The sequence below is a fragment of the Gracilinanus agilis genome, chromosome 4 (genome assembly GCF_016433145.1).
Source record: "Gracilinanus agilis isolate LMUSP501 chromosome 4, AgileGrace, whole genome shotgun sequence".
In the NCBI taxonomy this organism is placed as follows: domain Eukaryota; kingdom Metazoa; phylum Chordata; class Mammalia; order Didelphimorphia; family Didelphidae; genus Gracilinanus; species Gracilinanus agilis.
Genome location: NC_058133.1, coordinates 63025840 through 63051268, shown reverse-complemented (window position 1 = coordinate 63051268; position 25429 = coordinate 63025840). Strand labels below are relative to the sequence as shown.

The window sequence follows — 25429 nt, the reverse complement described above, 5'->3', positions numbered from 1 at the left end:
ATAATTTTCAAGTTTTTCCAAATTCTCAACTCCATCCTCTTCCTTGTGCTAGCTCCCCACAGCCTCAACATAATAACCTTGGAATTGATGACATCAATGAACCATTTGTCTTGATTAACCTCTGTTTCTATCCTAATTCTATATACTTTGTATTTATTTAATAAATGTTTTTAACTGTTAGAAACAACTAATTTTAGACATTAAAAAAGATAACAGTGTAAAGAAGTTGAAAACTGTGATTATCAATAAAAATACAGGTACCTGAATTTTTGGAGAAAGATTTCCCAAGGTGGCAGATATCTTTCCCTGTTCTGTGTTACACAGTCATTCTGCTGTGATTGTAGAATAATTGCAAAGATGTTTCAATACATCTTCTTTATCATAAACTCTTCTCCATCAGTGCTCTTCACAGTAAATTTTGTCTTTTCCTTCATTTTTTTTTTAAACCCTTACCTTCCGTCTTGGAGTCAATACTGTGTATTGGCTCCAAGGCAGAAGAGTGGTAAGGGTAGGCAATGGGGGTCAAGTGACTTGCCCAGGGTCACACAGCTGGGAAGTGTCTGAGGCCAGATTTGAACCTAGGACCTCCTGTCTCTAGGCCTGGCTCTCAATCCACTGAGCTACCCAGCTGCCCCCCCCTTCATTTTTAATAATTGTATTAGAGCTATATTTGAAGATTAGCCATAGAAATAATAGGGAAGTTTGACTGCCTATTGCCAGGGATGGCTGGGAAAGGAGGTTCCAAGGGTTTTTGATAGATATAAATATCATAGTATGCCAAGGTTTAAAGAATTTTAGCACTTAACTAGTCAACCCTTAGCCAAAAAAGGAATTCCTACTATAGCATAATTGATAGAGGTCCTAGAGCCTTTGTGTGAAGACATCTAGTTATCAGGAAATTTTCCTCTTCACAGCTTTGCATACAATGGGCCTTCCTATATTTGAAAATAGCTGTTTGCAGATGGTTGTCTTCTCTTCTCCAGGCCAAATATCTCTAGTTCTCTCTCATGTGGCATGGATGAGACCTTTCACTGTTTTGGCAACTCTTTTCTGGAGTATCTAATCAGTGCCCTTCCTAAACTCTGGTGCCTATATTCTTAAACAAGGTACATCAGATGTGATCTCATTTTTGGGAGCTATGCCTCTCTTAACATAGTCCCCATTATATTATCTTTTTTGGATGACACATGGCACTATTGACTCATTGAGTTTGTAGTTTACTAGGTAATTAGCCCCTTTTTCAGTCAAACCATCATCTAACCATGAATTTCCCATCTTTTATTTATGCAGTTGATTTTTTAATCCAAGCACAAAACTTTACACTTATCCCCATTAAATTTTTTATTTTTAGACAAGTGGTTTTAGGCCATCAAGACTTAGATCCTGATCTAGCCATCCAGTGTGTTACCAACCCTTTCCTCTTTTATGGCACTGACAGTTTTGATTGAGATAGCTTTTATGTCTTTATCTGAGTCATTAACAGAAATTTTAAAAAGCACAGAGCCAAGCACAGATCCCTTTGGAGCTCCATTGAAGCAGGATCTCCTTGCAGCTTGTCAGGAACTGTTCATGACTCCTCTTAGAATTTCTCAACCCACTCAAAAATTGTCAATGTCTAATGAAAAAAGAGAATCCTTCAGACCCCCTGGAGATTGTAGCCCAACACAATGGTTAAAAAATGACATCAAGCTTTTAATAGAAGAAATAAGGAATAACTTTAGTTAAAAATCAGAGTTCTCAATTCAAAATTTTAAAAAGAAAGCTGACCAGTAAAAATTTAATTCTTGATGGAGAATCTCTACAAAGAAGCAGAAACTCTCAAAGAGAGACTAATGAACTAATGAACATAAAAGTGACTGAAGGGAAAGAAAATTGCTAGACGAGAAATAAAAGGTAACAATTTTAAAAGCATTTAAGAGATTCTCTATAAGCAATAACATGACTCTTATTTTGCATGGTTTCAAATCCATGGAACAAGATTCTCCTTCCAGGTTAAGCTCCTCCCCTCTGATCTCATCACCATTCTGCTAACTTACATTACCTCCCTCAGCCTCCTCTCCCCTCTGATTGGAAAGCTGGAGGGGAAATGACTAAACTCCTCCTCCCAGTGCCTTTCTTTAGAGAGGGAAGAAAGTGGATGCTCAGAACACTCCCTTCTTTACCTGCCTGGTTTCAGCTCCACTGAACAAGGAACCCTTGCTTTTCTGCCTCCTTTTGTGGGCTATCAACCCCCTTCCCAATAGATTGTAATCCTCTTAAGTGCAGGGACTAGCACAGTGCCTGGTCCATAGTAGGTGCTTAAATATTTATTGGATTGAATTGGAAAAGCAACTGATATTGAAGATAGGATGAGCAAAGATAACTTAAATATGATAGGCTTTTTAGATTAACACGGTCAATTAAAAAAAATGCTTCAATGCCATGCTGTAGGAGAATAATACTAAAAAGCATCTGGATTTTGAATACAAAAGTAAAAGTATTGATTAGCTGAATACACAGTTTGCTGCCAGAAAACACATGCACACACGTACCTACCCCATCTCAAACTTTTAAGATGTATAATGGTGAAATTTTATAATTTCAATCACAATTTTTGCAAGCTTCAAGGGTAATGATTTTTAAATATAAAAGAAGAAGAGTACCAATAAACTAGGATAATTCTAAAGTCATAAGAAATATAGAAGAGGAGTAGGTGGATAGAGGGAGGTCTGTGCTAGGCAAGTCACTTAACTCCTATTCCCTAATCCTTATTGCTCTTCTGCCTTGGAACCAATACTTAGTATTGATTCAAAAACAGAAGGTAAAAATTTACTATATATATGTATGTGTATAGGAGGGAAGGAATAATAATCTAAACATTAAAGGCTCTCAAGTTAAAAACTTAACTTACTTAGGGACCTATGGGCTTGGGCCTAATCATCAACGAAAAATGTATTTTCAACAATAGAGAAGCATTTGAGGCATTTTCTCAATAAACATACAAAATACAAGGAATAGATTATTTGACTTAGAAACTTTTAAACATTTTGACTAATAGATTTTTAAAAAATATTACTTCACTTTCCAAAATATCACTTTTCTTCCTTCTTCCAGAGAGCTGTCTTTAAGACATAATAAAAAAGAAATAAAAGAAAAAAGAAAGAAATTGAACAAAACTAACCAACACACCAACCTCAACAGTATATCACTCCTTCATTTCTATGGGCCCTCACCTTTGCAATGAGGAAAAACAGATTTATTCTCATCTCTCTACTTTGACATCAAGCTTGATTATTTGAATTATACAAGATTCAGTTTCAGCTTTTGTTCTTTAATTTATATTGCTGTAGTTATTGCATATATTGTTTTCTTGGTTCTGCTCGTTTCATTTTGTATAATCATTTTCTTACCTTCCTGTGTTCTTAATATTAGCTGTTTATTTAGATATTGTAATAATCCATTATATTCATTTATCACAGTTTGTATTCTTCAATATGTAGGGATCAAAAAAATTCTAGCTCTTGTAAAATTTAAATTAATATCTATTAATTCCAAATATTATATTTCATAAGATTTATTAATAATCATTTGAAGTAGAAGAAATAAAAGAACAAAGTACAAAACTTAAGTATGACCACATGTGTAAAATTCTCCTGCCTGGCACTCACCCAGTCTCCACCAGCCACCTTCCTGGGGTCAGAGAAAGTGGGTGGAGCTACACAAAAACTTTATTAGCAAAGCATAAGGACATATTGTGGAAGGAAAGTGGGAAGCTGGGAAAGAGAGTTCTGGGGGGAGAAGTTAATTACACACTCTTTGCTACTATAAAAAGTTTCTATGAATATTCAACCTTCCTTTTTAAATAAAATTTTATTGATAGTTTTTAAAAACATCTACTCTTCTCTCTTTCCTGCTCCCAGAAACTTATTTTTTATACTAACGAAGGAAAGAAAAAAAAAACCAGGAAAAAATTCCATAAGCTCTAAAACTTGACAGATTGATTTTGGCCATATATCCTGCTCTGACAAATATTTTCAAAGGATAATGTTCTTTGTAGTGTTATGTCATGTTTTAATGTTACTGAAAATCTTAAATGAGTATATTTTGTACTTTTTTGTCTTCCTATTTAGTCAATGATCATATTATATACCAGCATATAGTTTCTGGGAAATAAAACTTATGCAGTGAGTGTAATGAGATGATTTCAAAGAAGAATTCATTTTTTTAAAAAGAGGGAAAACAGACTTCAAGGATGCTCCCTCCTAAATGTAGCATGAACTTTTCCAGAAGACAATTTTGCTTTGAAGTTCTATAATGTTAGATCCACTCCCCAATTTTCTTTCCCCTTTTAAATAATGGAATGGAAAGAGCACTAGAGTGAAAATCAGGACAGCTGAGTTCTAGTTTGGGTTCTTCTTCTAACTAGAGATATGCTATTGGACAAATCATTTGAGAAACTTAATTTTTTTGCATTCTAGAAATGCTTTTAGCTCTTATTTCTTTGTCTCTAGGATTTCAGAGAAAGTGTCTTATTTTAATTAGGATGGAGTAGATATAAAATTGATAGGTTACTCTCTGCCTACAAATGATGTGTTGGATATAATCTCATTTGTCTCTGTGAAATAGCTCTATTTGTTAATGCAAAGTTAATGAAGCCATTTAGCAATCCAAGTTAAAATGAAAATTTCCTTAACTATGTTGAATTGACTACATGGTACATATCCACTAAATCAAACAAGTCATACTCATGATGCAGTTTAATAAACTGTCTGTTCTACAATGTACAACCTATCTTTTTTTTTATTTTTATTTTTTAATTTTTTTTAAACCCTTAACTTCTGAGTATTGGCTTATAAGGTGGAAGAGTAGTAAGGGTGGGCAATGGGGGTCAAGTGACTTGCCCAGGGTCACATAGCTGGGAAGTGGCTGAGGCCGGATTTGAACCTAGGACCTCCTGTCTCTAGGCCTGACTCTCAATCCACTGAGCTACCCAGCTGTCCCCAATGTACAACCTATCTTAAGCAATAATGAGAATTTTCAAAGACTGGTGTTTTATAGTTTTGACTTTAGTTCATTTAAACATATAACTATTTCCTTAACTGGAATCTTTTCATTTGAATGCAAAATAATGGCAACTTTGCCTGTGGATATTTTTTTAAAATATACTTTAAAAATATTGCAGAGTGAAATTAATTTTTTTTGTTCAATTTGTAATCATCTAACATTATAGCCAAGATTCCCGGTACATTTTCATTATTACTGGTATCTTTTCTTGATGAGAATTGTCCCTCATTTCTGTTACAGAACCCTGGCATTACTTAAACCAGATGCAGTACCTCATGTTGGAGAGATTATTGATGTAATATATAAGGCTGGATTTCAAATAAGTAAACTTAAAATGATGATGCTGTCAAGGTAATTTGTTATTTTTAAGGTTCAGGCTTCTTTTAAAAAACGAATTAATGACTAAACTTACCCTATCCTGTTGCAATAACTGGGGCTTCTTGGTTTATGGAAGAGGAATCACAAGAGGGACATACTGGTTATTTTCTAGGCCTGAAGTCTTGCTTCTGTTTTGCTTGGCTTGGCCGCAGAGGCCAGAGAGGGGCACATGGGTAGTGGGAATTGCTGCAGGCAGATTTAGGGCTGATGTAAGGAGGAACTTTCTTCCCATTGGAGTTCCCCTTTCTTAGGACCAGGGAGAGGCTTCTTCATTGGAGGTCTTTAAGGGAATGCTGACTGACCATTCAGGAGCCTTGTAGAGGGGATTGTTGAACAGGTGGTCGTCCTCATGGTTCACCCTGGCAGCATGAGGTGATGGCTTAACTTTTGCATGAACTGAATTTAAGTAGAGCAGAATTGTTCTGTCGTGTGGGTTAGATTTCTATCCAGGAAGCTTCATCGAGGCAGAAGTCACACTTTATTTATACTTGATACCTTTGCTAGCTGTCTCACCTGGGTGCCACTCACTGTAGGTGCTTAATCATTGTCCCTGGATTGATGTCTTTCTGCCCTGAGCTGCAGGCTTCCTGGGATCTCCTGACTCAGGTCCTTGCTTTTCAGTTTGGGTTCCTACGTCCAATCCCTGTTCCCCAGGATGGCCCTTTAAATGCTCAGACAGTTCTGGGGTCCTCTCAGGTTTTGCTCTCTCGGTTCTATCCATCATGTCCTCAGATGCCCTGGTCTCTGGGTGACGTGGGGTCCTGGTTGCCTTCACAGGGTTGAGCCCTCCAGCTGCAGCGGATAGAGCACTGGGCTTGGAGCCGGGAGAGCTGAGCCACAATTTGGCTTCAGACACTTCCTCGACCTATGACCCTGGGCAGCCATCTAAATGCTGCTTGAATTTGAAAAATGGGGATCGTCATAGCACCCACCTCACAGGCTTGTTGTGAAGATCAAATGAAATTGTAATTGTAAAGCATGTAGTTCAGCGAATAGCACATAGTAAATGCTGTATAGATGTTAACTATTGTTGTTATTTCCCAACTATTAACCTTGTTTTAAATGTGGTCTAAGACTGCATTAGCTTTTAAGTATTCCTATCACACCATTGACTCATTGAGCTTACAGTTAGTCATGCTAATAATATTATTTCACATTTATATGTTTCTTTGAGGTTTAAGAAACAGCTTTCCTTAATAACAATTGTGTGAGATAGAGCAAGGAGTATTTTTATTTTGCAGATAAGGAAGATTTAGAGGAGGCAACAAGCTTGCCTGCAGTCCCATCCCTTGGGAGTGGCAGAGCCAAGACTTCTTGGAGCTCTTTTGAGTCCATTGAGCTTTCCATTTACCCAGCTGTCCCCCAGCACTTCCAGGACCTTTTCTAGGGAACCCTTCCCCGTCTGAACTTGTCCAATTGACTTTTTAAACCTGATGATTTGTTGTTTTCATCCCTTCTCTAAAACCCCCGGATACTGCTGGTAGAGGCCATCAGTTGTGCTTGTTGGGGTCCCGCCTCATCTCTGCCTCATAGAATCTGTATTTTCAGATTTCATCTTAAGCATCACCTTCAGCTGCTTGTGCCTCTGCCCTTGACCTGAATTTATCTGTTGTCCTCTTTTCTATATGCCTGTTTATGTACAGATTGTCTTTTCTCATAGAATGTGAGCTCCTGTGGACAATTTAATTTTTGCCATTGAATCCCAAGAACTTAATCCATTGTCTGACACATAGCACATTTTAGGTGGATTCCACAAGAGAATCGCACAGATATAGCCCTCAAAAGCAGGTGCCTATAATATAATTTTTAGCTCCCAAAGAGGCCAGCTGTTGGTAAATTGGGCATTGACTTGAAAATGACTTTGCATTCCTCTGAAGTAATTCACATCTCCAGTTTGGGGTCTTGGTGAGCTCTTGAGAACAAAATATTCCCAGTGGACAAATGTGAGATGTTTGTTTATTTGGTGATTTTTTTGATGAGAGTCTTTAAAGAGGAGGACCCAGGTTAAAGGTGTTTGGAAATTTAAAAATAGATAAATATAACCAAATTTATTTATAATAGCTCTTACCATGGCAATGGTAAGACCTAGTATTAGAGATTTGTATTTGATTTGTGACCTAGAGAATTTGGAGAAAAATCTCCAAGGGAACATAGCTTCAGATTGGATAAACATGAGTGGGCAAAGTGAAGGTCTAAATTTAATTGATGAAAAATCAAAAAGTGGTAAAATGCTACTTTGTCTTAATATAACCATTATTTTTTATTATGTTACAGGAAAGAAGCAACAGATTTCTATGTAGATCATCTATCAAAGCCATGCTATAAGTAGGTATTAAAATAGATAGTCAGCTTTGTAGAAAGGGAATCCTTTCTGTAGAGTTGTCTATTTAAAATTTTTTGCATGTTGCTTATTCTCCATTTGTGTCACTTGAATAAGTTGAAGAGAGCACAGATGTAGCAACAAGAAACTGTTTTCTGACATTGTTTTTTGTGTCCTTGAGTTAGAAAAAAAGAATCCCTGGAATGTAAGTCATTAACCTTGTATCTATTGTTTGGATTTTTCCATATTCAGAAAAATTAGCTTTTTTGTTGGAGAGTATAATCTTCATATCTGTTGAGAATTCCTTGCTTCTAGAAGAATGTGAGAGTGAAATTTTATTTTGTATATTTTCTTTGGGTTTTAGTCTACTTTGTTTTTTTTTTTTTTGGATTGGCTCTTTTACGCAGAGCTCCTAATACTACTAAAGGATTTTTATAGCTATTTAGTGAGATAGCATCAGTTTTGTTTTGTTTTTCTTCTACCTTTATAGATTCTGCATGTTTAACATGTAAATCAAATGAGACCTCTAGAATGAAGCCCCTAATTCAGGCTCTCATCACTTTTTTTCTTGGATTATTCTAATAACCTGTCTTTCCTTTGAAGAATGTCTCTCTTCTCCAATGTATCTTCCATTCACTTACCAAAATAATCTTTTGATTATTTTGCTGTGATCTTATCATTTTATGGATAGACAAGACAGCTTGACATGGTGAATAGAACTGGCCTGGAAGCCAGGAAGACCTGAGTTCAAATGTTGCCTGTGGCTTTATGACTGTAGGTAAATTGCTTAATCTTTTAGCACTCTAGGCAGCCCTCTGAGATGATAAATTGTAAAGAATATGCCAGCTTTTGTTAGTAAAAGGGATTTCCTTATTTCTGGAATACCAAAGAAAACAGTTCAGTTCTGGTCCCTATCTTGATATATCATTACCCTGATCAAAAGACTGCAGTGGTGGGTCAGCTAGATGACTCGGTCCATAGAGAGCCAACCCTAGAGCTGGGAAGTCCTGGGTTCAAATGTAGCCTTAGATACTTCCTAGCTGTGTTACTCTGGGCAAGTTATTTAACCCCCAGTTGCCTAGCCCTTATCATTCTTCTGCCTTGGAACCAATACTTAGTATCAATTCTGAGATGAAAAGTAATGATACTTTTTAAAAAAAAAAAAAGTGATCCATTTGGCTATCTAGTTATAGCTACTATAGGCTAGGAATAGGAGAGATGACATGATGTGACATGATTCCTCATGAAACCAGAGCTATGGATGGAGCGCTGAGCTTTGCAGGGCGTTCTGCGCTGAGCCGGAGCCCCCAGAGCTCCAAAGCTCTGGGGAAACATTTTGGGGAAAGCGGAGAACATCCTGCTATCTGTGATGCCCCTCTGATGCTCTTACAGACAGGCACCTGTGTGCCTGATGTGTGTGTGTATGCATGTATGTATGCATGTATGTGATGATTATGTCAGCACCACAGCCAACAGATTGGTCCAGCCCATGGCCAGAGTCATGGCTTCTGGTCAGGCCACCCTCATAGTGCTAAGTAGTAGTTGATGGACTCAGCCTCATAGTGTGTGTATACATTTGTTTGCCTTCGTGGCATACTTCTCATTATTTTCTAATCTCCCTGAGAGCAGAGACTGGGTCATCTTTATGTTTCTAATACGATCATAGTTCCTTATGTATAGTAGTTTAAAAAACAAACAGATATTGGTTGAAGTGAATTGATTAGTATTTTAGCAGAATAGAGTCATCAAAGCTAAATCAATTGATTGCTTTTTACAGCAAGAAAAATGTCCCATGATGACTTCCTACACAGTTGTATTATTATATAGTGGTTTTACTTTGACCATATAAGTGATCTGACTCTCAATGATATGTGGCGAGCTAGGCTCTCCCACAACTGCGGTATTATAAAATGCCACCAAGTCCATGGTGAAATCAGTCGGTAACTTTTTTTAGATAATTTATTTTGCAGTATACCTATAATCTAATAGATTCTCCATGCTAAGAATCATACATTGGTTAACATATATTTCCTAAAATAAACATCTGTTTTGCAGTGACCTTATCCAGTTTATTACAGTTAGTCCTGTTATTGCCATGGAGATTTTAGGGGATGAAGCTATCAGTGAATGGAAGAAATTAATAGGACCTGCAAACCCTAGTATGGCTCGAACAGATTCTCCTGGAACCATTAGAGCAAAATATGGAACAGATTTGTTAAGAAATACAGTTCATGGTCCTGATTGTTTTGCAACTGCTGCCAAGGTAAGGATATTTAAAAATATATCTTTTTTACACAGCTATGCTTTTTATTAGGTTGCTTATGCATTGTTAAAAAAAGCTTTTTATTTTTAAAACGTCTAACAAGCATGCTTGTAAAAAAGTTTACAGGTAAGAAAGTCTGTTTCTTAAAATATTGGCACATTTAGAGAAATTATAGAATTTTGCCCATTGGTTCTCTATTAATATTTCAATTCAGCAATATAGAGGAAGTTCAGTACTAGTTTTTTCTCCTGAAAAATTTTTCATTGTTGTCATAGAGCTTCATTTTGACTATGGCTTAGCTGGAAGTGAGTTTCCTGGAGTTTGTGAAGAGGATTTGGCCAAATCACAAGAAGTGAAATATCAGAAAGTGGTTATTGATACAAAAGACAATAATCACAAGTACTTTCTTGTCCTTGGAAGAAGAATTTGCATATGGGCTAGTGAGCTCATTCAGTATCAGTAAATCCTAATTTATATTTAAATCTATTTTGTTTCCAGAAACTTAGAGGATGTTTTAATATCTGCCTTTGGGAGTGTTTTTGTGTGTGTGTTCCAGACCCATGATTTCATCAGTTTGTAGGATGTGCCTGGTGGTCAAAGTAACTCATGCCTTGAGCATTATGAGGCCTTGTTGACCTTTCTTTCCCTAACTCAATTCTTATCTTCCAGGGCTAATTTTTCCTTGAATCTGTAGCTGACTATATTGTCTAGAGTCAGGGACCACACTCCTCAGAGCTACCTCTGCCAAATTCTCTATCAAAAGGAAGAATATGCTCTTTATCCTCTCTGAAATGATACAGCAGTTATACCTGTCCTTGGTCAGTCAGTAGCTGGCTCTGCCAATTACATTGTGGGAAACTTCACACCTTTTAAAGGGGTGACAGAGTGAAAACTCTTCTTTACATTTCATTTTATAGCTTGTTTTCTTTTTTTCTTAATTGTACTTGCTGTAATTTCAGCTTACCTGAGGGTGGATAGGGGTGGGAGAGAGATGGGAAACAACTTGCCCATCCATCTAGATGAGAAAACCGAGGCCTACAAGGATTAAATAACCTGTCGAAGTAACCTGTTTACTATTTAAACATTTAAATAGTAAATGGTTTTTTGGTTTGAATATGGGTTCTCTGACTTTAAATCTAGCATTCTTCCCATGGTACCTTGATATGCCCCACTCTCTTGTCTTTTCAAATGATATAAAAGGAAAAATCTTTGTTATTTGTAATGAGAAAAAGTGATACCTAATATTCCTTACCTCCATGCACAGGAATAATAGGGAATAATATTCAATAATTTTACATTTGTGATTGTGATATTCTCATTTCATTGCAGTCTTAAGGAATTGTTGTTTTAATAAAATTGATACCAGCATGCTTAATATTAATGAATATTTGCTTTTTCTGTTTTGTGTTTTCTTAAAAGTAAATTATTCTTGAAAGTGGATCAGCTTTTTACTTTACTGTGTTAGTGAGTAGAACTGCTTCCAGCTGACCCCAGAATTTGAGCTTGGCATGGTCATTCGGTTATTTGAGCCTTTTTAGTAGACAATTAAGATTATGACATGTTCTATTTGATGTCTGGCAAAAGAACTAATAATGTAGTTAAAATATCTATACTGGACTGCAAAACTTTAATTTAGTCAGTCCTCTATCCTCCAGTTGAAAAATTAAAAACAAGTAACTGCTGTGAAAAAAGACTTCTGAAGATGAATTACTTTTCTTCTATTGAATGCCCAGATTTGCTTTAATAAAAAACAAAACAAAACAAACAAACCCCTTAGTTTCTGCCTTAGTAACAATTCTAAGACAGAAAGGCAAGGGCTAGGCAAATGGAAAAAATACACAAGAAGTATCCGAGGTCAGTTTTGAACCCAGATCCTCTTGACTCCATGCCTGGTACTCTATCCACCATGCCACCTAGCTGCCCTTTTGAGTTTCTTTTTAATGGATTCTGTTGATAATCACATAGAAATTCCTCCCTTCACATACATATTCTCCAAGAAGGCTAGGAGTCATTTTTCTAAAATGCATTTTTTTCTTCAGTTTTGGGACTTCCTCAGTGAAGAGACTCATATTACCATTGCAAACAAGCAACTATTGTGCAATTCATACTCTTAGACAGTTGTCTGGGAATTGAGAGCTTAAGCGATTTGTACAAGGTTGTCCCCCAAGGCTCTGTACCTCAAGAGGCAGTACTTGAATCCTTGGCATTGATGTTCCCCCCAGGCCAGGTCTCCACTTATGATGACCTGCTGCAGTTCCTTAAACATATTATTTATAAAACAGATTAGATAAGATTTGTTACCCCCAAGTCCCATTTTATTCAGATGCCAGGTTAATTCATATTCTTGCTAATTAATTGAAGTTAGTTTATAGGCTATTACATGTATTACTTGAAATTAGCATCATTGCTTATTTACTAAAATCCTTGAAGCAAATAGAATATTTTAAAATGAACAAATTCATTTTTATATTACAAGAGTATTTTGTATATTGGAGTTTGCAGAGCACCTGTGAGACCAGGAGTCTTATTTTTGTTTTTAGGAATTGGAATTGTTCTTTCCCTCCAGTGGAAATGGTGGGCCAGCGGGTACTGCAAAATTTACTAACTGTACTTGCTGTGTTATTAAACCTCATGCTATTAATGAAGGTAAGTGCTGTGTTGAATTGCCTGATATAATTTCATTGTTGGAGGCATATTGGTTTGCTAAGTTTTTATTTGTTCTCTGAATAGAAATAATTTAATATATGAGAAAATTTTACTTTTGAAATGATTTTTTCTTTCATATGCTAAAAGCACTTTATGTGACTAGTACTTTTCCTTATACTTATACTCATAAAGAAATGTAGGTGATAAAAGCAGAGAGTAGAAAAATCAATCTGTGATGTGTTTAATAGGTTGTTATTCTTCCCTCTTGTCATCGCTCCTGTTAAGTTCCTCAATGGCTATAAATGATATAAAGTGAATACATTTTTGTTCTGAAGGAAATTTTTCTTGTTAGCTTTTGAAAAAATATTGTCAGTTTGATTTCTAAACTTGAGTGTGTTAAAAATATCAGAGTAAGAACACTTATCCTGAGAAAACAATTTGAAATCAAATCAGATAAAGTTTATTCAGAGACTCAAAGGAAGTGGAGGACTTCCTAGGATTGTCCTTGAGGAAACAAATAGCTTTGGAGAAGAATCTTCAGAAGAATCCCCCCTCCAACTAGAGCACAGAGCAGACTAATACTCTAAGGGGAAAAATGGTTATTTTGAATACTGTCTACTATTATCCTTGCTGACAGGACAAAACTATTTGTTTTTTAATATTAGTCTTAGCACAGCAATTTCTTTTTGGGTAGAGTTATCTGGAACAAATGATCTTTCTTCATGCCTAGCCTTGCAGAACAAACTGGAATAGGGATAAACTCAAATGTTGGGGCTTATGCAATCAACACCCAGGGAGAGGCTGTTTCTAAAATGGAATCACTTATGTCATGAGTGAGAAAATGCAGAGTTTCTATTTCTTTGTCTTCACACTCTTCACTTTTGTGTTTTCAAGTACCATAAAATATGTATTTAGGAAAGAGGGGGCATCTCCTTGCTGACGTTAGGGATGAAAACCAAAGAAAGCAATTGAGGCTTCATCAATATGGTATATAGTTACTATATTATGATATCATTATTATGTTATTATATACTGTATAGTTATTAATATGGACAAGGGTTTTGGCCATCAATTCTGACTCTCTTAAACTAGTATCTAGATGTAGGTACAGCCTTTTCACACTGAAATGTCTGGTATCTATGGGACAGCTAAGGCTGCCTCTGCTCTAAGACTTCTACTACTACCACCACTACTACTAGTACCCCTACTACTACTACTACTACTACTACTACTACTACTACTACTACTACTNACTAGTACCCCTACTACTACTACTACTACTACTACTACTACTACTACTACTACTACTACTACTACTACTACAACTACTACGACTACGACGACTACTACTACTACTACGACTACCAGCACTACTACTACCAGTACTACTATTACTAGTATTTATGTGGTGTTTTGAGGTTTATAGAGTGCTTTATATATGTCTGTGAGTGTGCGTATATGCACATATTATGTGTATACATATGGGTGGATATATAGATAAAATCTCATTGGAATGGACTAAAGACATTCCTAGAATTTCAGTGCAAGGTATTGCTGTATCTTCAGAGCTAAGGATCACCTACAGTTTCTGTTTGAAGACCTCTGAATCCTTAAGCCTAAAAACCACTTCCTCTTTGATGCATAGAACAATCAGGAAAAGGATCGATTGCTACAGAGGAGATGTTCATTCCTAGGTGCTTGTCACTTGGGGGGCTAGGGGACACCTTGAGGCCCTGAAGTGGAGCCCCAGGCACCCACTGGGTAGAGGGATGTGCCCACGGGGGCAAGGCCAGGCTTTGCCAAAACACATTAAGCTTCTTTGGGTCCAGGGCTCAGCGTTGCAGGTTGACCTCTCATAAGACTGCTGGGAATGACTGAGTTCACTTGTTCCCTTTGATACAAGATTCTTGTGGATATTAGAGTTGGTAGAGCACCTGGGATGCAGGGACTCTTACTTTTGTTTTTTAGGAATTGCAATTGTTCTTTTCCTCCAACGGAAGTGGTAGGCAGTAAATACTGTAAAATTTACAACTGTACTTGTGCTGTGTGACTTTGGGCAAGTCACTTAATATCTGTTTGACTGTTTCCTCAATTGAGGAATAAATAATAATGATAGCAAAATAGGGATAACAGCAGCCCCTTCCTCACAGAGTTGTTGTGAGCATTAAATGAGGTCATTCATAGAGTGCTTGGACATTACTCTTTCTGCCTTGACCTTGGATCTAAGGGCCTGCCTAGGCTATGTGGCACAACCTCCATTATGGACAGGACCCAGAGAGTTTTACTTCCCAGTGGGAGGTGTTGTTATTGAGGGGGGGTTCCTTTGCGGCCTCAAGAATTTCACCTGTCTGTATGCCATTACATAGGTTTTACAAGTATTTATTTTGTAGCCTATATGCATAAGTATGTATACATATATGTAACCATTTGCTGCATCTCGCCTACACATACTACAAGTATATTTACCTCATATATACACATACATATGCATATACACATGTAAAATGTATGTGTGTGTGTATATATATGTATATATATGACATTGATTTATAAATATAAAAAATGATAAAGGCTGCTATAATAATCTAAATTAGTATTTTAATTAAAGCCATGCTGATAGATAAAGTTATTAGACCACACGCTTGTAAGAATTCAAGACCGCCGCCCTCGCCATTATTGTCTCCTGTCTCCTCCTGAGTCTGCTGGCCAAGAGGCCATTCCCCCCTAACCCAGGAGATTTAAACTCTTCTCTGCGTGGAGACGTAGGCGTCCCCACGCCCAAAGAACCGGAAACGGAAACCCATTGGACCACGGGAAATGTAGTTTGACAATTTCCACGTGTCCATAGAAAATATATATACTTTTAGATGACATCTTCCAAATTTCACTTTTACAGATTCAGTGTCCTCAAATCCCAACTTTGATCTCTCCTAAAACTCTACTTTGCTGTTTGACTTCAGTATATCAAGACAATTTTCCTATATGCTTTTTTGAAGGTATACTATTCAGGTTTTCCTTTATAGATGTAATTTTTTTCCTCTGGAAGACCTATCTTTTATTATCTCTTTGCACCATACCTTCAATTTCAGAATTTTTAATTTGTCTGTCTCTCATGTTCTTCTGACCTGTCTTTTCATTTTAATTAATTTTCCCTCTGCTTCATTTTTCTTTTCCAATTCTGTACTTCTTTCTATGTTTTTATCTCTCACTTTGGTTCTGCTTTCCCCCTCCATCTGTCTGTCCCTCTCTCTCTTTCTTTGTTTTTTCCTCATGCTAGGCTTTCTTCTTTAAAAGTTCTGATTCCTGTTCTTATTTCTTTGATATTTTTGCTTAACTTTTTGCTGTTCTTTTAGCCTCTGCTAGAAGCTCTTGGGGTGACTCCATGATCATTTCACAGGATCTTGCAAAATTTACTGTACCACTTCACCATTTTCAAGAAATTTTTACCTGGTTTCCTTTGTGTGAGAGGACTGTTTTCTTTGATTGTTCATTTCTCCTTTCTCTTTCAGCCTTTTCCTCTGTTTCTGTAATTTTTTTGGTAGCGACCTTATTGTAAATATGTTTCCCCTGCTATTTTGTCTTTTTCCCTTTTCTTGCACCTCTTCTTTGCTTTCTCTCCCTCCCCTCCCCCACAGAAGGGGACCCTTTGGGACTCAGTTCCAGGAGCAGCCTGAGAAGCTGCCCGCCATCTTTGGGCCCAGTCTTTACTTTCTCTGGCCTCATTCTTTTGGGTTCCACTCCTTTCTGAGCTTCAGTATTCTCACCTGTGGGGGGCACCGTGGTATAAGAGAAGGAGCGTTTGTCTTAGAAAGGCTTAAGTTTCAGCCTGGCCCTGCCTGCCATTGACCATTTGTCATCCCAAGTCACTTTGTTTTTTTAAACTCGGATTCCTTCTCTGTCAAATGAGGATAGAAATAATTACATCATGCACTCTGCAAGGTTGTTGTAAGGAAATCATTTACTGTGTGAACATGGATGATAGTTGTTATTGTTGTGGCCGTTTAAATAGGGTTTTCCTATTAGCACCCATAGAAGAAGGGTAAGAATTTTGATCTACTTTTTACAAATGAGGAAAATGTCCACACAGTGTGAATTGGAAGTTTTTTACTGTGAGTGGCTAGAGAATATTGGAATTCAGGCTGAATAAAGCCAGTCTTAATTTAATTATCAACTTGACCCCATCCCTTTAGGATATCCCTTACTACTCTCTTAGGACCAAAATAATCCATATTCACGTGCTTTTCAGGCAGAATCCTGGTAATATTGGGAGCATCCAGAGAATGCTGACCAGTCAGCATGATGAAGGGTCTGGGGTTTACCTTGAGATAATTCTTCATGAGAATTCTCTAAAGAAGATGGGAGGGAAAGTGTAGTATGATGCAGAGAAGACCCAGGGGACCATGATATCTGTCTTCAAGTATTTAAAAGGCGGTCAGGTACAAGAGAGGTTAGATTTATTCTTCTTACTCCCTTCCCTCCAGCCATTCAGAGCAATGGGTGGACGTTTCAGAAAGGCGAATATAAGCTTGAATTGAGGAAAACTTTCCTATACAATTAGTACCATCCCAAGGTGGAATAGACCGATTGTATAGGTAGCTGGTTCCTCGTCACCAGAGTGCTTCATACAAGAACTAGACCATAATTTCTGAAGTATCTTCAGATATTTTGGGGATTGGCTAGGTTCCACGGCCCCTTTGAACTCAGAGATTTTGTAATTTTTCTGATGCTGCAAACCTTTCTTCATATTCCAGATTTAGGTATCAGCTTGCCTTCCAGTTTGCAGAGAGTAACTGCATCTGGGAAAATGTCATTGTTCCATTTTAGCCTATTCCTTTATCTCTTCTTGCCAGCTGAGCTTAAATGGCTCAGTTTTGTGCTACTTTTATCAAATGGGATTTTTTGCTGATGTTGCAATATGACACCTCAGAGAATCATGAAGCACACATTCTTCTCTTCTCTGGTAAAACTGGATAGAAATAAACCCCAGAAATGAAATTAATGAAATGAGGAGAGGATGCTCTTCTTCATAAAACAGTCTACATTCTCATTCTTCTGTTATTGAAGCTTCCAGTGCAGGAACCAAAAAAGCCCTCTCGTCTGAAAATGCCTGTTAAAGAGAAGTTTTGGTACTGAACTTGAAAGCAAAAAAATATGGAAAAATCATTGTTTTTGCTTAATCCTGTCTACATTTGGAATCATAAGATTAATCCCTTGTAGATGTGTTTGGAACAAGAGACAACATAAATTCCTTTTTACATCCAATCAGATACCTGCAAGATTTATTTAATAAAACTTTTATAATTATTTTTGCAGTGCAGATTTTTATTTTTCTCTATATTACCTATTTTCTTCTTTTTTTAAAATTCTGTACCTTTCTGGTTTTCTTTTAAAATTATTTCCCTTCATTTTCCATCTATTTGTAAAAGGTCATTTCTTGGTCTTTTCCTTATCTGAAGTTTATTTTGTTACCTATCTCTGAAAGATTCCCTTAACTAATAAAATTCTAATTAAACTGTGAGGGTAGCGTTTATTCATTGTAGAGTTTTCTAAGTCTATTTGCTATTAAAGAAGCCATATATCTCAGGATCAACTCCCAACTTTCCTACCAGCTCAAAGATTTTTTAAATTTTATTTTCAGCTCAATGATAAAATTAATACTTTGTTAAGACAGAAGCAGGAACTTTTCTGGTAAACAAAAGAACAATATTGATGACCTCAATTCTATCTCCTGTAATAAATAAAATTAATAGAGTGACAGTATTGAAAATATCATGGTTTCAAAGGGTTTATTGAAAGCCATTTAGAAAAATGAAGCCATGTGCCTATTAAGATTTAGTTCCGATGCTGCGCCATACCTTCCCACCAAGCTGCTTCAGCAGGAAAAGAGAGCGTACCAATCCTGTCCTGAGTTTTTGTATGTCTGTCTACATTATCACACTTCCTGTCCACCTCATTACGCTAGAGGAGTCATGGGAAATGTAGTTTTGAAAGAGTCCTAAATGTCTATAGGAAGTTTAGTTCAGGGACCTCAAAATTAGTTCAAGGACCCCCAAATTTCCAATATCACATTCCTGTCCTGTCCCTGTTTCAAAACATTGAATGGGGTGGCCAGATAACCACCCATCCATCACCTAGCAATTTATCAAACTAAATAACCTGTGTTTCAAATTAGCTCCTCAAATTAAGTAAGTTATATTTACTAAATAGAAACATCAGAGCTTCTTTGCATCAGATTATTAAAGGTTACCACTCAGTTTTTTCAAGGTTGGGGCTGTACAACATTGGTTTTTTTCTGGTGTCACAGAATGAAAATAAGTTGATGTAAAGTAAGAATGTTGGACACTTGTATAAAATCACAGCATTTTATTCAGACCTAAAAGGAAACTCAGCAGGCTTCTATTATCACTGTACCCACAAAAAGAATCTTCTTTGGGACTTGTTGTTCAGTCATTTTAACTAGTAAGTATCTGAGGCTGGATTTTAACTTAAAAAGATTAGTCTTCCTGATTCCAGGCTTATCACTGCTCCACCTAGCTGCCTAATGAAGTATAACTCATAATCTCAAACAAAATATAATACATAGAATTACAAATGAAATGAATTATATTGAAATATAGTTATCAAAATTTTTTTTAAAGTTCATGGAGTTCAAGGCAAATACCCCTAGATTCTAGACTCCCCAGTTTTGTCAACAATTTTTGTAAAATGTGACTTCTAGAACTGAACATAATACTTATTTTTTAAAATAATATTTTATTTTTTCCCCAATTACATGTAGGAACAACTTTTCATATTTGTCTTTTAAAAACTGTTCGAGTCCCACATTCTCTGCTTCCCTCTTACCATTTTGTCCTCCCTTCCTGAGATGGTAAGCAATCTGATATAGATTTTACATATGCAGTCATATAAAACATTTTTCCATATTAGTCATTTTGTGGAAGAGATCCGAAACAAAAAAAGAGAAAGTGAAATAGAGTATGTTTTGTTCTGCATTCAGACTCCATCATTTCTTTTTTGGAGGCAGATAGCATTTTCCATCATGAGTCTTTACGATTGTCTTAGATCACCATATTGCTGAGAGTAGCTAGGTCATTCACAGTCATTCATCAAGTAATATTGCTGCTACTGTGTACAGTGTTCTTTTGGTTCTGCTTACTTCACTTTGCATCAGTTCGTATAAGTGTTTCCAGTTTTTTTCTGAAAATATCCTGCTTGTTATTTCTTATAGAATCATAATATTCCATTACAATCTTATACCATAACTTGTTCAGTCATTCCCCAGTTGATGGACATATCCTTGACTTCCAACTCTTTGCTACCAAAAAAAGAGATGATATGATTATTTTTGTACAAACAGGTCTTTTTCCTTTTTTGTGTGAATATAATACTTCTTAATTCCTTCAGCAAGCATGTATTAAGCACTTACTACAAAACCAGGCATTTTGTTAGATGTTAAGAATACAGACCCCCAAAATGAGACAGCTCGCTTACAATCTTGGGGGGGGGAGGGAAACAACATATGCACTTATAAGTAAATACTTTTAAATTTTCCTTTGTACATATTTTATTATTACGGGGGAGAGAGCACTAGTAGTCAAAACAATCCCAAAACAACCATGTAGAAGGTGGTCCTTGAACTTGGAAAGCAGCTTGGATTCTAAGAGTTAGAGGTGAGGAAGACAGGCATTCTGCAGCCTGGGAAAAGGCACAGGAATGGAAAGTAGGAGTTTGGATCCAGGGAATAGAAGGAACAGTATGACTAGTTTGGCTGGAGTATAGAACATATGAAATAGGATCATGTGTGACAAGCCTTGAAAAGTAAGCTGGAGCCAGCTTGGAAAAGATTATCAGGCAATGAAGTATATATTTTGTTCTTGAGATGATGGGTAGCCATGGGATCTTTTTGAGCAAGTTGGCCAACTCCTACAGGATACATCAGGATTATTGCCTCCCTAGCCCTGGACAGTATATAACTATTAATATAGCCAAACATCTCATTAAATTGTTTTGCCTTTTATTTTGTACTGCTAAGTCCACTAGCCATTTACTGAACCTTCAAATATGTTCCATTCAAATTGCTTTCTAGCCACAACTTGCCCCATCCTATACTTATCAAATTGATTTCTTTGAGCTTCTTGTGCAAGATTTCATGTTTATTTCTATTTTGTTTTAATAAATTTACTTCATCGTTCTAGCCTATCATTATTTTTTGAGTTTGACTGTATCCATTCTATTTGTTTCTCTTTGTCTAGTGCCATCTGCAAATAAGCTTGCCATATCTACCTTTATCTGAGTCACTGATAAAAATGTTAAATAGCCCAAGACCTAGCACAGATCCAAGAGGTATTCCACTTAATTAGTGTTCCACTCTTGTTGTCACATGAAATAGAGACATTTTTTAGGTCCATAGGAAATAATTAAAAAGAGAAATGGATCAGTTTCTTCTGTCCATATTATTACCTTTATTTAGTCTTATGTGTTTTCTAAATTAGTGATTTTGTGATTAACTATAGCACCTTGGTAGGAAAGAAAAAGATCATAGATACAGAATTTATATGTCCTAGTGATACATTTATTGAAGGATGATTTTTATAGCCAGTAGAGCCAACCAGAATGCTAACAAGGAGACAAGATGTTCCTAAGCTCTGTGTCTCAAGTTGAACCTCTGTAGCTCTTTGGGCCCCTTAGGAACCAGTGGAAAATGTCATCTCTCCAAATTCCCATTGGAAGATTGCAGTACCTTAAATTGGGTGGCAGTATTAAAAGCATTTCTCCATTAGCTATATGGATGGTCAGAAACCTATGGTACATCTTAAATCCTTCATGGAGAGAATAGCCTCAAAGGTGGTGGCAACATTCTGAGTGGAATGTCAATTGTTTTACAGGAGAAAGAATTCTAGATTTATAGTAAAACAGCCTGGCTTTGAATCCTAGTTCTGCCTGGCCTGCCTAGTGAGTAAGCTCTGGGCTCACTAGCATAGTGCCATGCTGTTACATTTTTGTGACATTTGTTACATCTCCCTCAGAGAGAGATGGGTGTTCTGAGGAATTGGAGTATTCATTCTCTGCTGGCTACCAATTGTGCTTCCATTACCATTAACTAAAGTGACTTAGCCCATTTCTATTTAATAATATCATTTAGTCTTTCCAAAGGAATATTTAATTCAAAGATATTACAGGAACAACAACAACAAAAAGTACACACATGCACATATTTCTCAATGTTTCAGAAACATTCTTTCCTCTATGCCACCTGGGAAGAGGGGATCATTCCTAATGTGGTTTCTATATAACATTGGTTTCACTAAGTGCATGTTCCTGATTGGATCCAGAAGTCACTCAGGCCATTGAAGCTGACCTTGCTGTATACCCCAGAATAGATTCTAAGCCCTGGACTTCCAGTTTCATAGATTCCTGAAACTTTGCTCCCTTGACCTTGTAAAACCCTTCTGACTAGAGTCTTTGTCACCTGAACAAAAGAACAAATGAGAGGTCATGGGCCAAAGCTTGTTAGCCTTGGAGGTATAAAGATTCCAGGCCTCTCCCTTTCAGCATAGTCTCACCTTGTATACCTTCCCAGAGTCAAAAAGAGCAGAGATCCATCAGGAGAGAAGAACCAAAGTGAATGAGGGAAGCCCTGGCTTACCAGAGCCTTTTGAAGGAACACCCCACTCTGGCTATGCAGTGAATCAAAAAGGCTTCTTCTAACCTCATCGTTCATTTCCACATGCTCCAAAAAGACACTTCCATTAGGCGTCATTGTGTCTTTCCTCAAAGCATGTGAAGAGTACTTCACCAGCATGCTGTATATACGTCAGATCCCCAGTGTGCCTGTATGACCTTAGAGAATGGCTAAAAAAATGTTTATATGTACCTACTATGTTTCAGGACCTGTGCCAGGTGCTGAGGGTGTAGATCCAAATATGAAATAGTGCCTTCCCTCAAGGAACTAGATTTTAATAAGGGGAAGCATTTGAATTGAAGCTTGGTAGCCAGGGAAGGGAGATATAGAAAAGGAAGTAGTCAAAGAGCCAACATAGTTTCAACACAGACAAGTCTTGCCAGACTAACCCAATTTCCTTTTTGGACAGGCTTATTATTAGAGCAAGAGATTGCTATAGATATGATTTACTTAGATTTTAACAAAACATTTGGCAGAGTTTTTCATGCTATTCTTGTAGATGAAATGAAGAGATATGAGCTAGCCCATATTACAGTTAAGTTGATTCAGAATTGGTTGACTCAATCCAGACCCAAAAAAGAGTGATTAATGGTCTAATGTCAACTTGTATGAAAGTCTGTAGTGGTACATTGGTGCCAACAAAACTATGTTGCATTGTATTCCAAAATAATTATTTGTATCCCATTTACCACTTTTTATGATGTGTACAAGAATAGGTTTGCTATCTGGGAGTTTTCTTATAGCCAATGCCAACCTTTCTCTCTTAATTAAATGAATTATTATTGCTTTCTGGAAAATGTATAGATGCATATTCACAACTCTATGTAGCTATCTTGGCAAGGTAAAGCCCCATTTTTATATATTAGTATCTTTGTGAAGTTCCCCTCTCCCATTAAGATTAACATTCACATTTAGAATCTGAAGGGGAAGTTATAACCTCTTTTGAGCAATGCCTTTATTTACCCCTCACTATGGTACATGCCTCAAGGCCATTTTCTGTGGCAGTGGACAAAACTATTTAGAATATGAAGAAAATTCCTCAGGATCCTCTTTATTTTTCTCCTTACCCATACAATGAATTTTTACTATTTTGCCTAGTAATTTTGATAATGCTATTTATTAATAATTATAGTTATTATTATTATCAAGTTCAAGGAATTGAGGGCTTGGAATATGATATTCTGGAAAGCAGAGGAAACAGGATTACAACCAAGAATCATTTACCCAGAAAAACTGAGTATAATCCTTCAGGAAAAAAAAATAAAAGCTTTCTAGCATTCTTGATGAAAAAATCAGAGCTAAATAGAAAATTTGACATTCAAAACAAAAACTCGAGAGAAACATAAAAAGGTAGATATGAAAGAGAAATCATAAATCATAAGAGACTTAATAAGGTTAAACTGATTATATTCCTATATGGAAAGATAATACATGTCACTCCCAAGATCTTTATCATTACTAGGGCAACTAGAAAGAGTATACATAGAGGCATGAGTGTGAGTTGATTATGTTGGGATGATCTTAAAAATAATTAAGGTGTGAGAAAGAGGGATGCACTGGAAGAAAAGGAAGAATAGGGAAATTTATTGCACAGAAAAGAGGTGTGTAAGCAAGAACTTTTACAGTGGAGGAGTAGTGGCAGGTAATGTTTGAAGCTCACTCATGAGAATTAGTTCAGAGAGGGAAGAATATATAATTTTATATGTATATATAATTTTATATGTATACCCACTTTCACAAGCACACACATGCATATAGTCAATTATAGCTATTTATCTCACCCCAAAGGAAAAAGGGGAAATACAAGGAAGGTAGGAGAATAGTAAAAGAGACACAGATTAAGGGAGGGTAGTGTTCAGAAGGAAAATAGACTTTTGAGGGAGGGACAAGATGAAAAGAGAGAGAAGGATGAACAGAAGAAAACATGATAGGAAAAATACACAGTAATCAAAACTGTGGATGTGAATGGGATAAATTCACCCATAAAACAGAAGTAGATAGCAGAGTAGATTAGAAACCAGAATCCAACAATATGTTGTTGACAAGAAATATATTTGAAACTGAAAGATACACAGAGTTTAAAAGGCTAGAGCAAAAAGACAAGGATAACAGTCATTATCTCAGACAAAGCAAATGCAAAAATAGACCCAATTAAAAGATAATCAGGGAAATTACATTTTGCTAAAAGATATTGTAGACCATGAAGTAATATAAAAAATGTTTACATCAAGTTTCTCAGATAAAGTTCTCATTTCTCAAATCTATAGAGAACTGAGCCAAATTTATAAGAAATAAGAGTCTCCAGTTAATAAATGGTCAAAGCATATGAATAGGCATTTTCAGAAGAAGAAATCAAAGCTATCTGTAGTCATATGAAAAAATGCTCAAAATCACTATTGATTAGAGAAATGCAAATTAAAATGACTTTGAAATGTCACCTCACACCTATCAGATTGGCTAACATGACAGAAAAGTAAAATGACAAATGCTAGAGGGGAGGTAGAAAAATAGGTATACTTAAGGAGCAGTAAACTGGAAGACAATTTGGAGCTTTTCCCAAAAGACTATAAAACTATGTATACCCTTTGACCCAGGATTCACTACTAGATTTGTATCCCAAAGATAATAAAGAAAAAGGAAAAGGATCCGTATGTGCAAAAATATTTATTACCATTTTTTTGTGGTGGTAGAGTTGGAAATTGAGGGAATGCCCATCTGTTAGAGAATGGCTAAATAAATTGTGATATGTGATCATGATGGAATAATGTTGTGTTATAAGAGGTGATGAAGTGGTAGTTTCAGAAAAACCTGGTTAGACAAGTGAACTATGCTAAGTAAGTCAACAGAGCCAAGAGAACATGTTAAATAGTAACAGCAATATTGCAATGATGATTAATTGTGAAAGACTTAGTTGCTCTGGTCAAGACAATGATCTAAGACAATTCCTAGGACTCAGGATGAAAAAAAAAGCTATCCATCTCCAGAGAGAGAAGTGATGAACTCTGAGTAAAAATTGAAATATAATTTTTTCACTCTTTTTTTTTTTGGTGACATGACTAATATGGAAATATGTTTTCAGAATTTCACATGTATGACT

General features: G+C 36.4%; 1 protein-coding gene across 1 annotated transcript in view; it reads left to right on the top strand.

Moving 5' to 3' along the window:
• NME7 (NME/NM23 family member 7) overlaps positions 1-25429 on the top strand; it is a 133927-nt gene that overhangs the window by 3272 nt on the left and 105226 nt on the right. Inside the window, exons 4-7 of the mRNA XM_044674875.1 lie at positions 5284-5394; positions 7696-7746; positions 9797-10004; positions 12545-12650. Of these exons, the coding sequence (XP_044530810.1) occupies positions 5284-5394; positions 7696-7746; positions 9797-10004; positions 12545-12650 (476 nt within the window). The remainder of the gene's footprint in view (positions 1-5283; positions 5395-7695; positions 7747-9796; positions 10005-12544; positions 12651-25429) is intronic.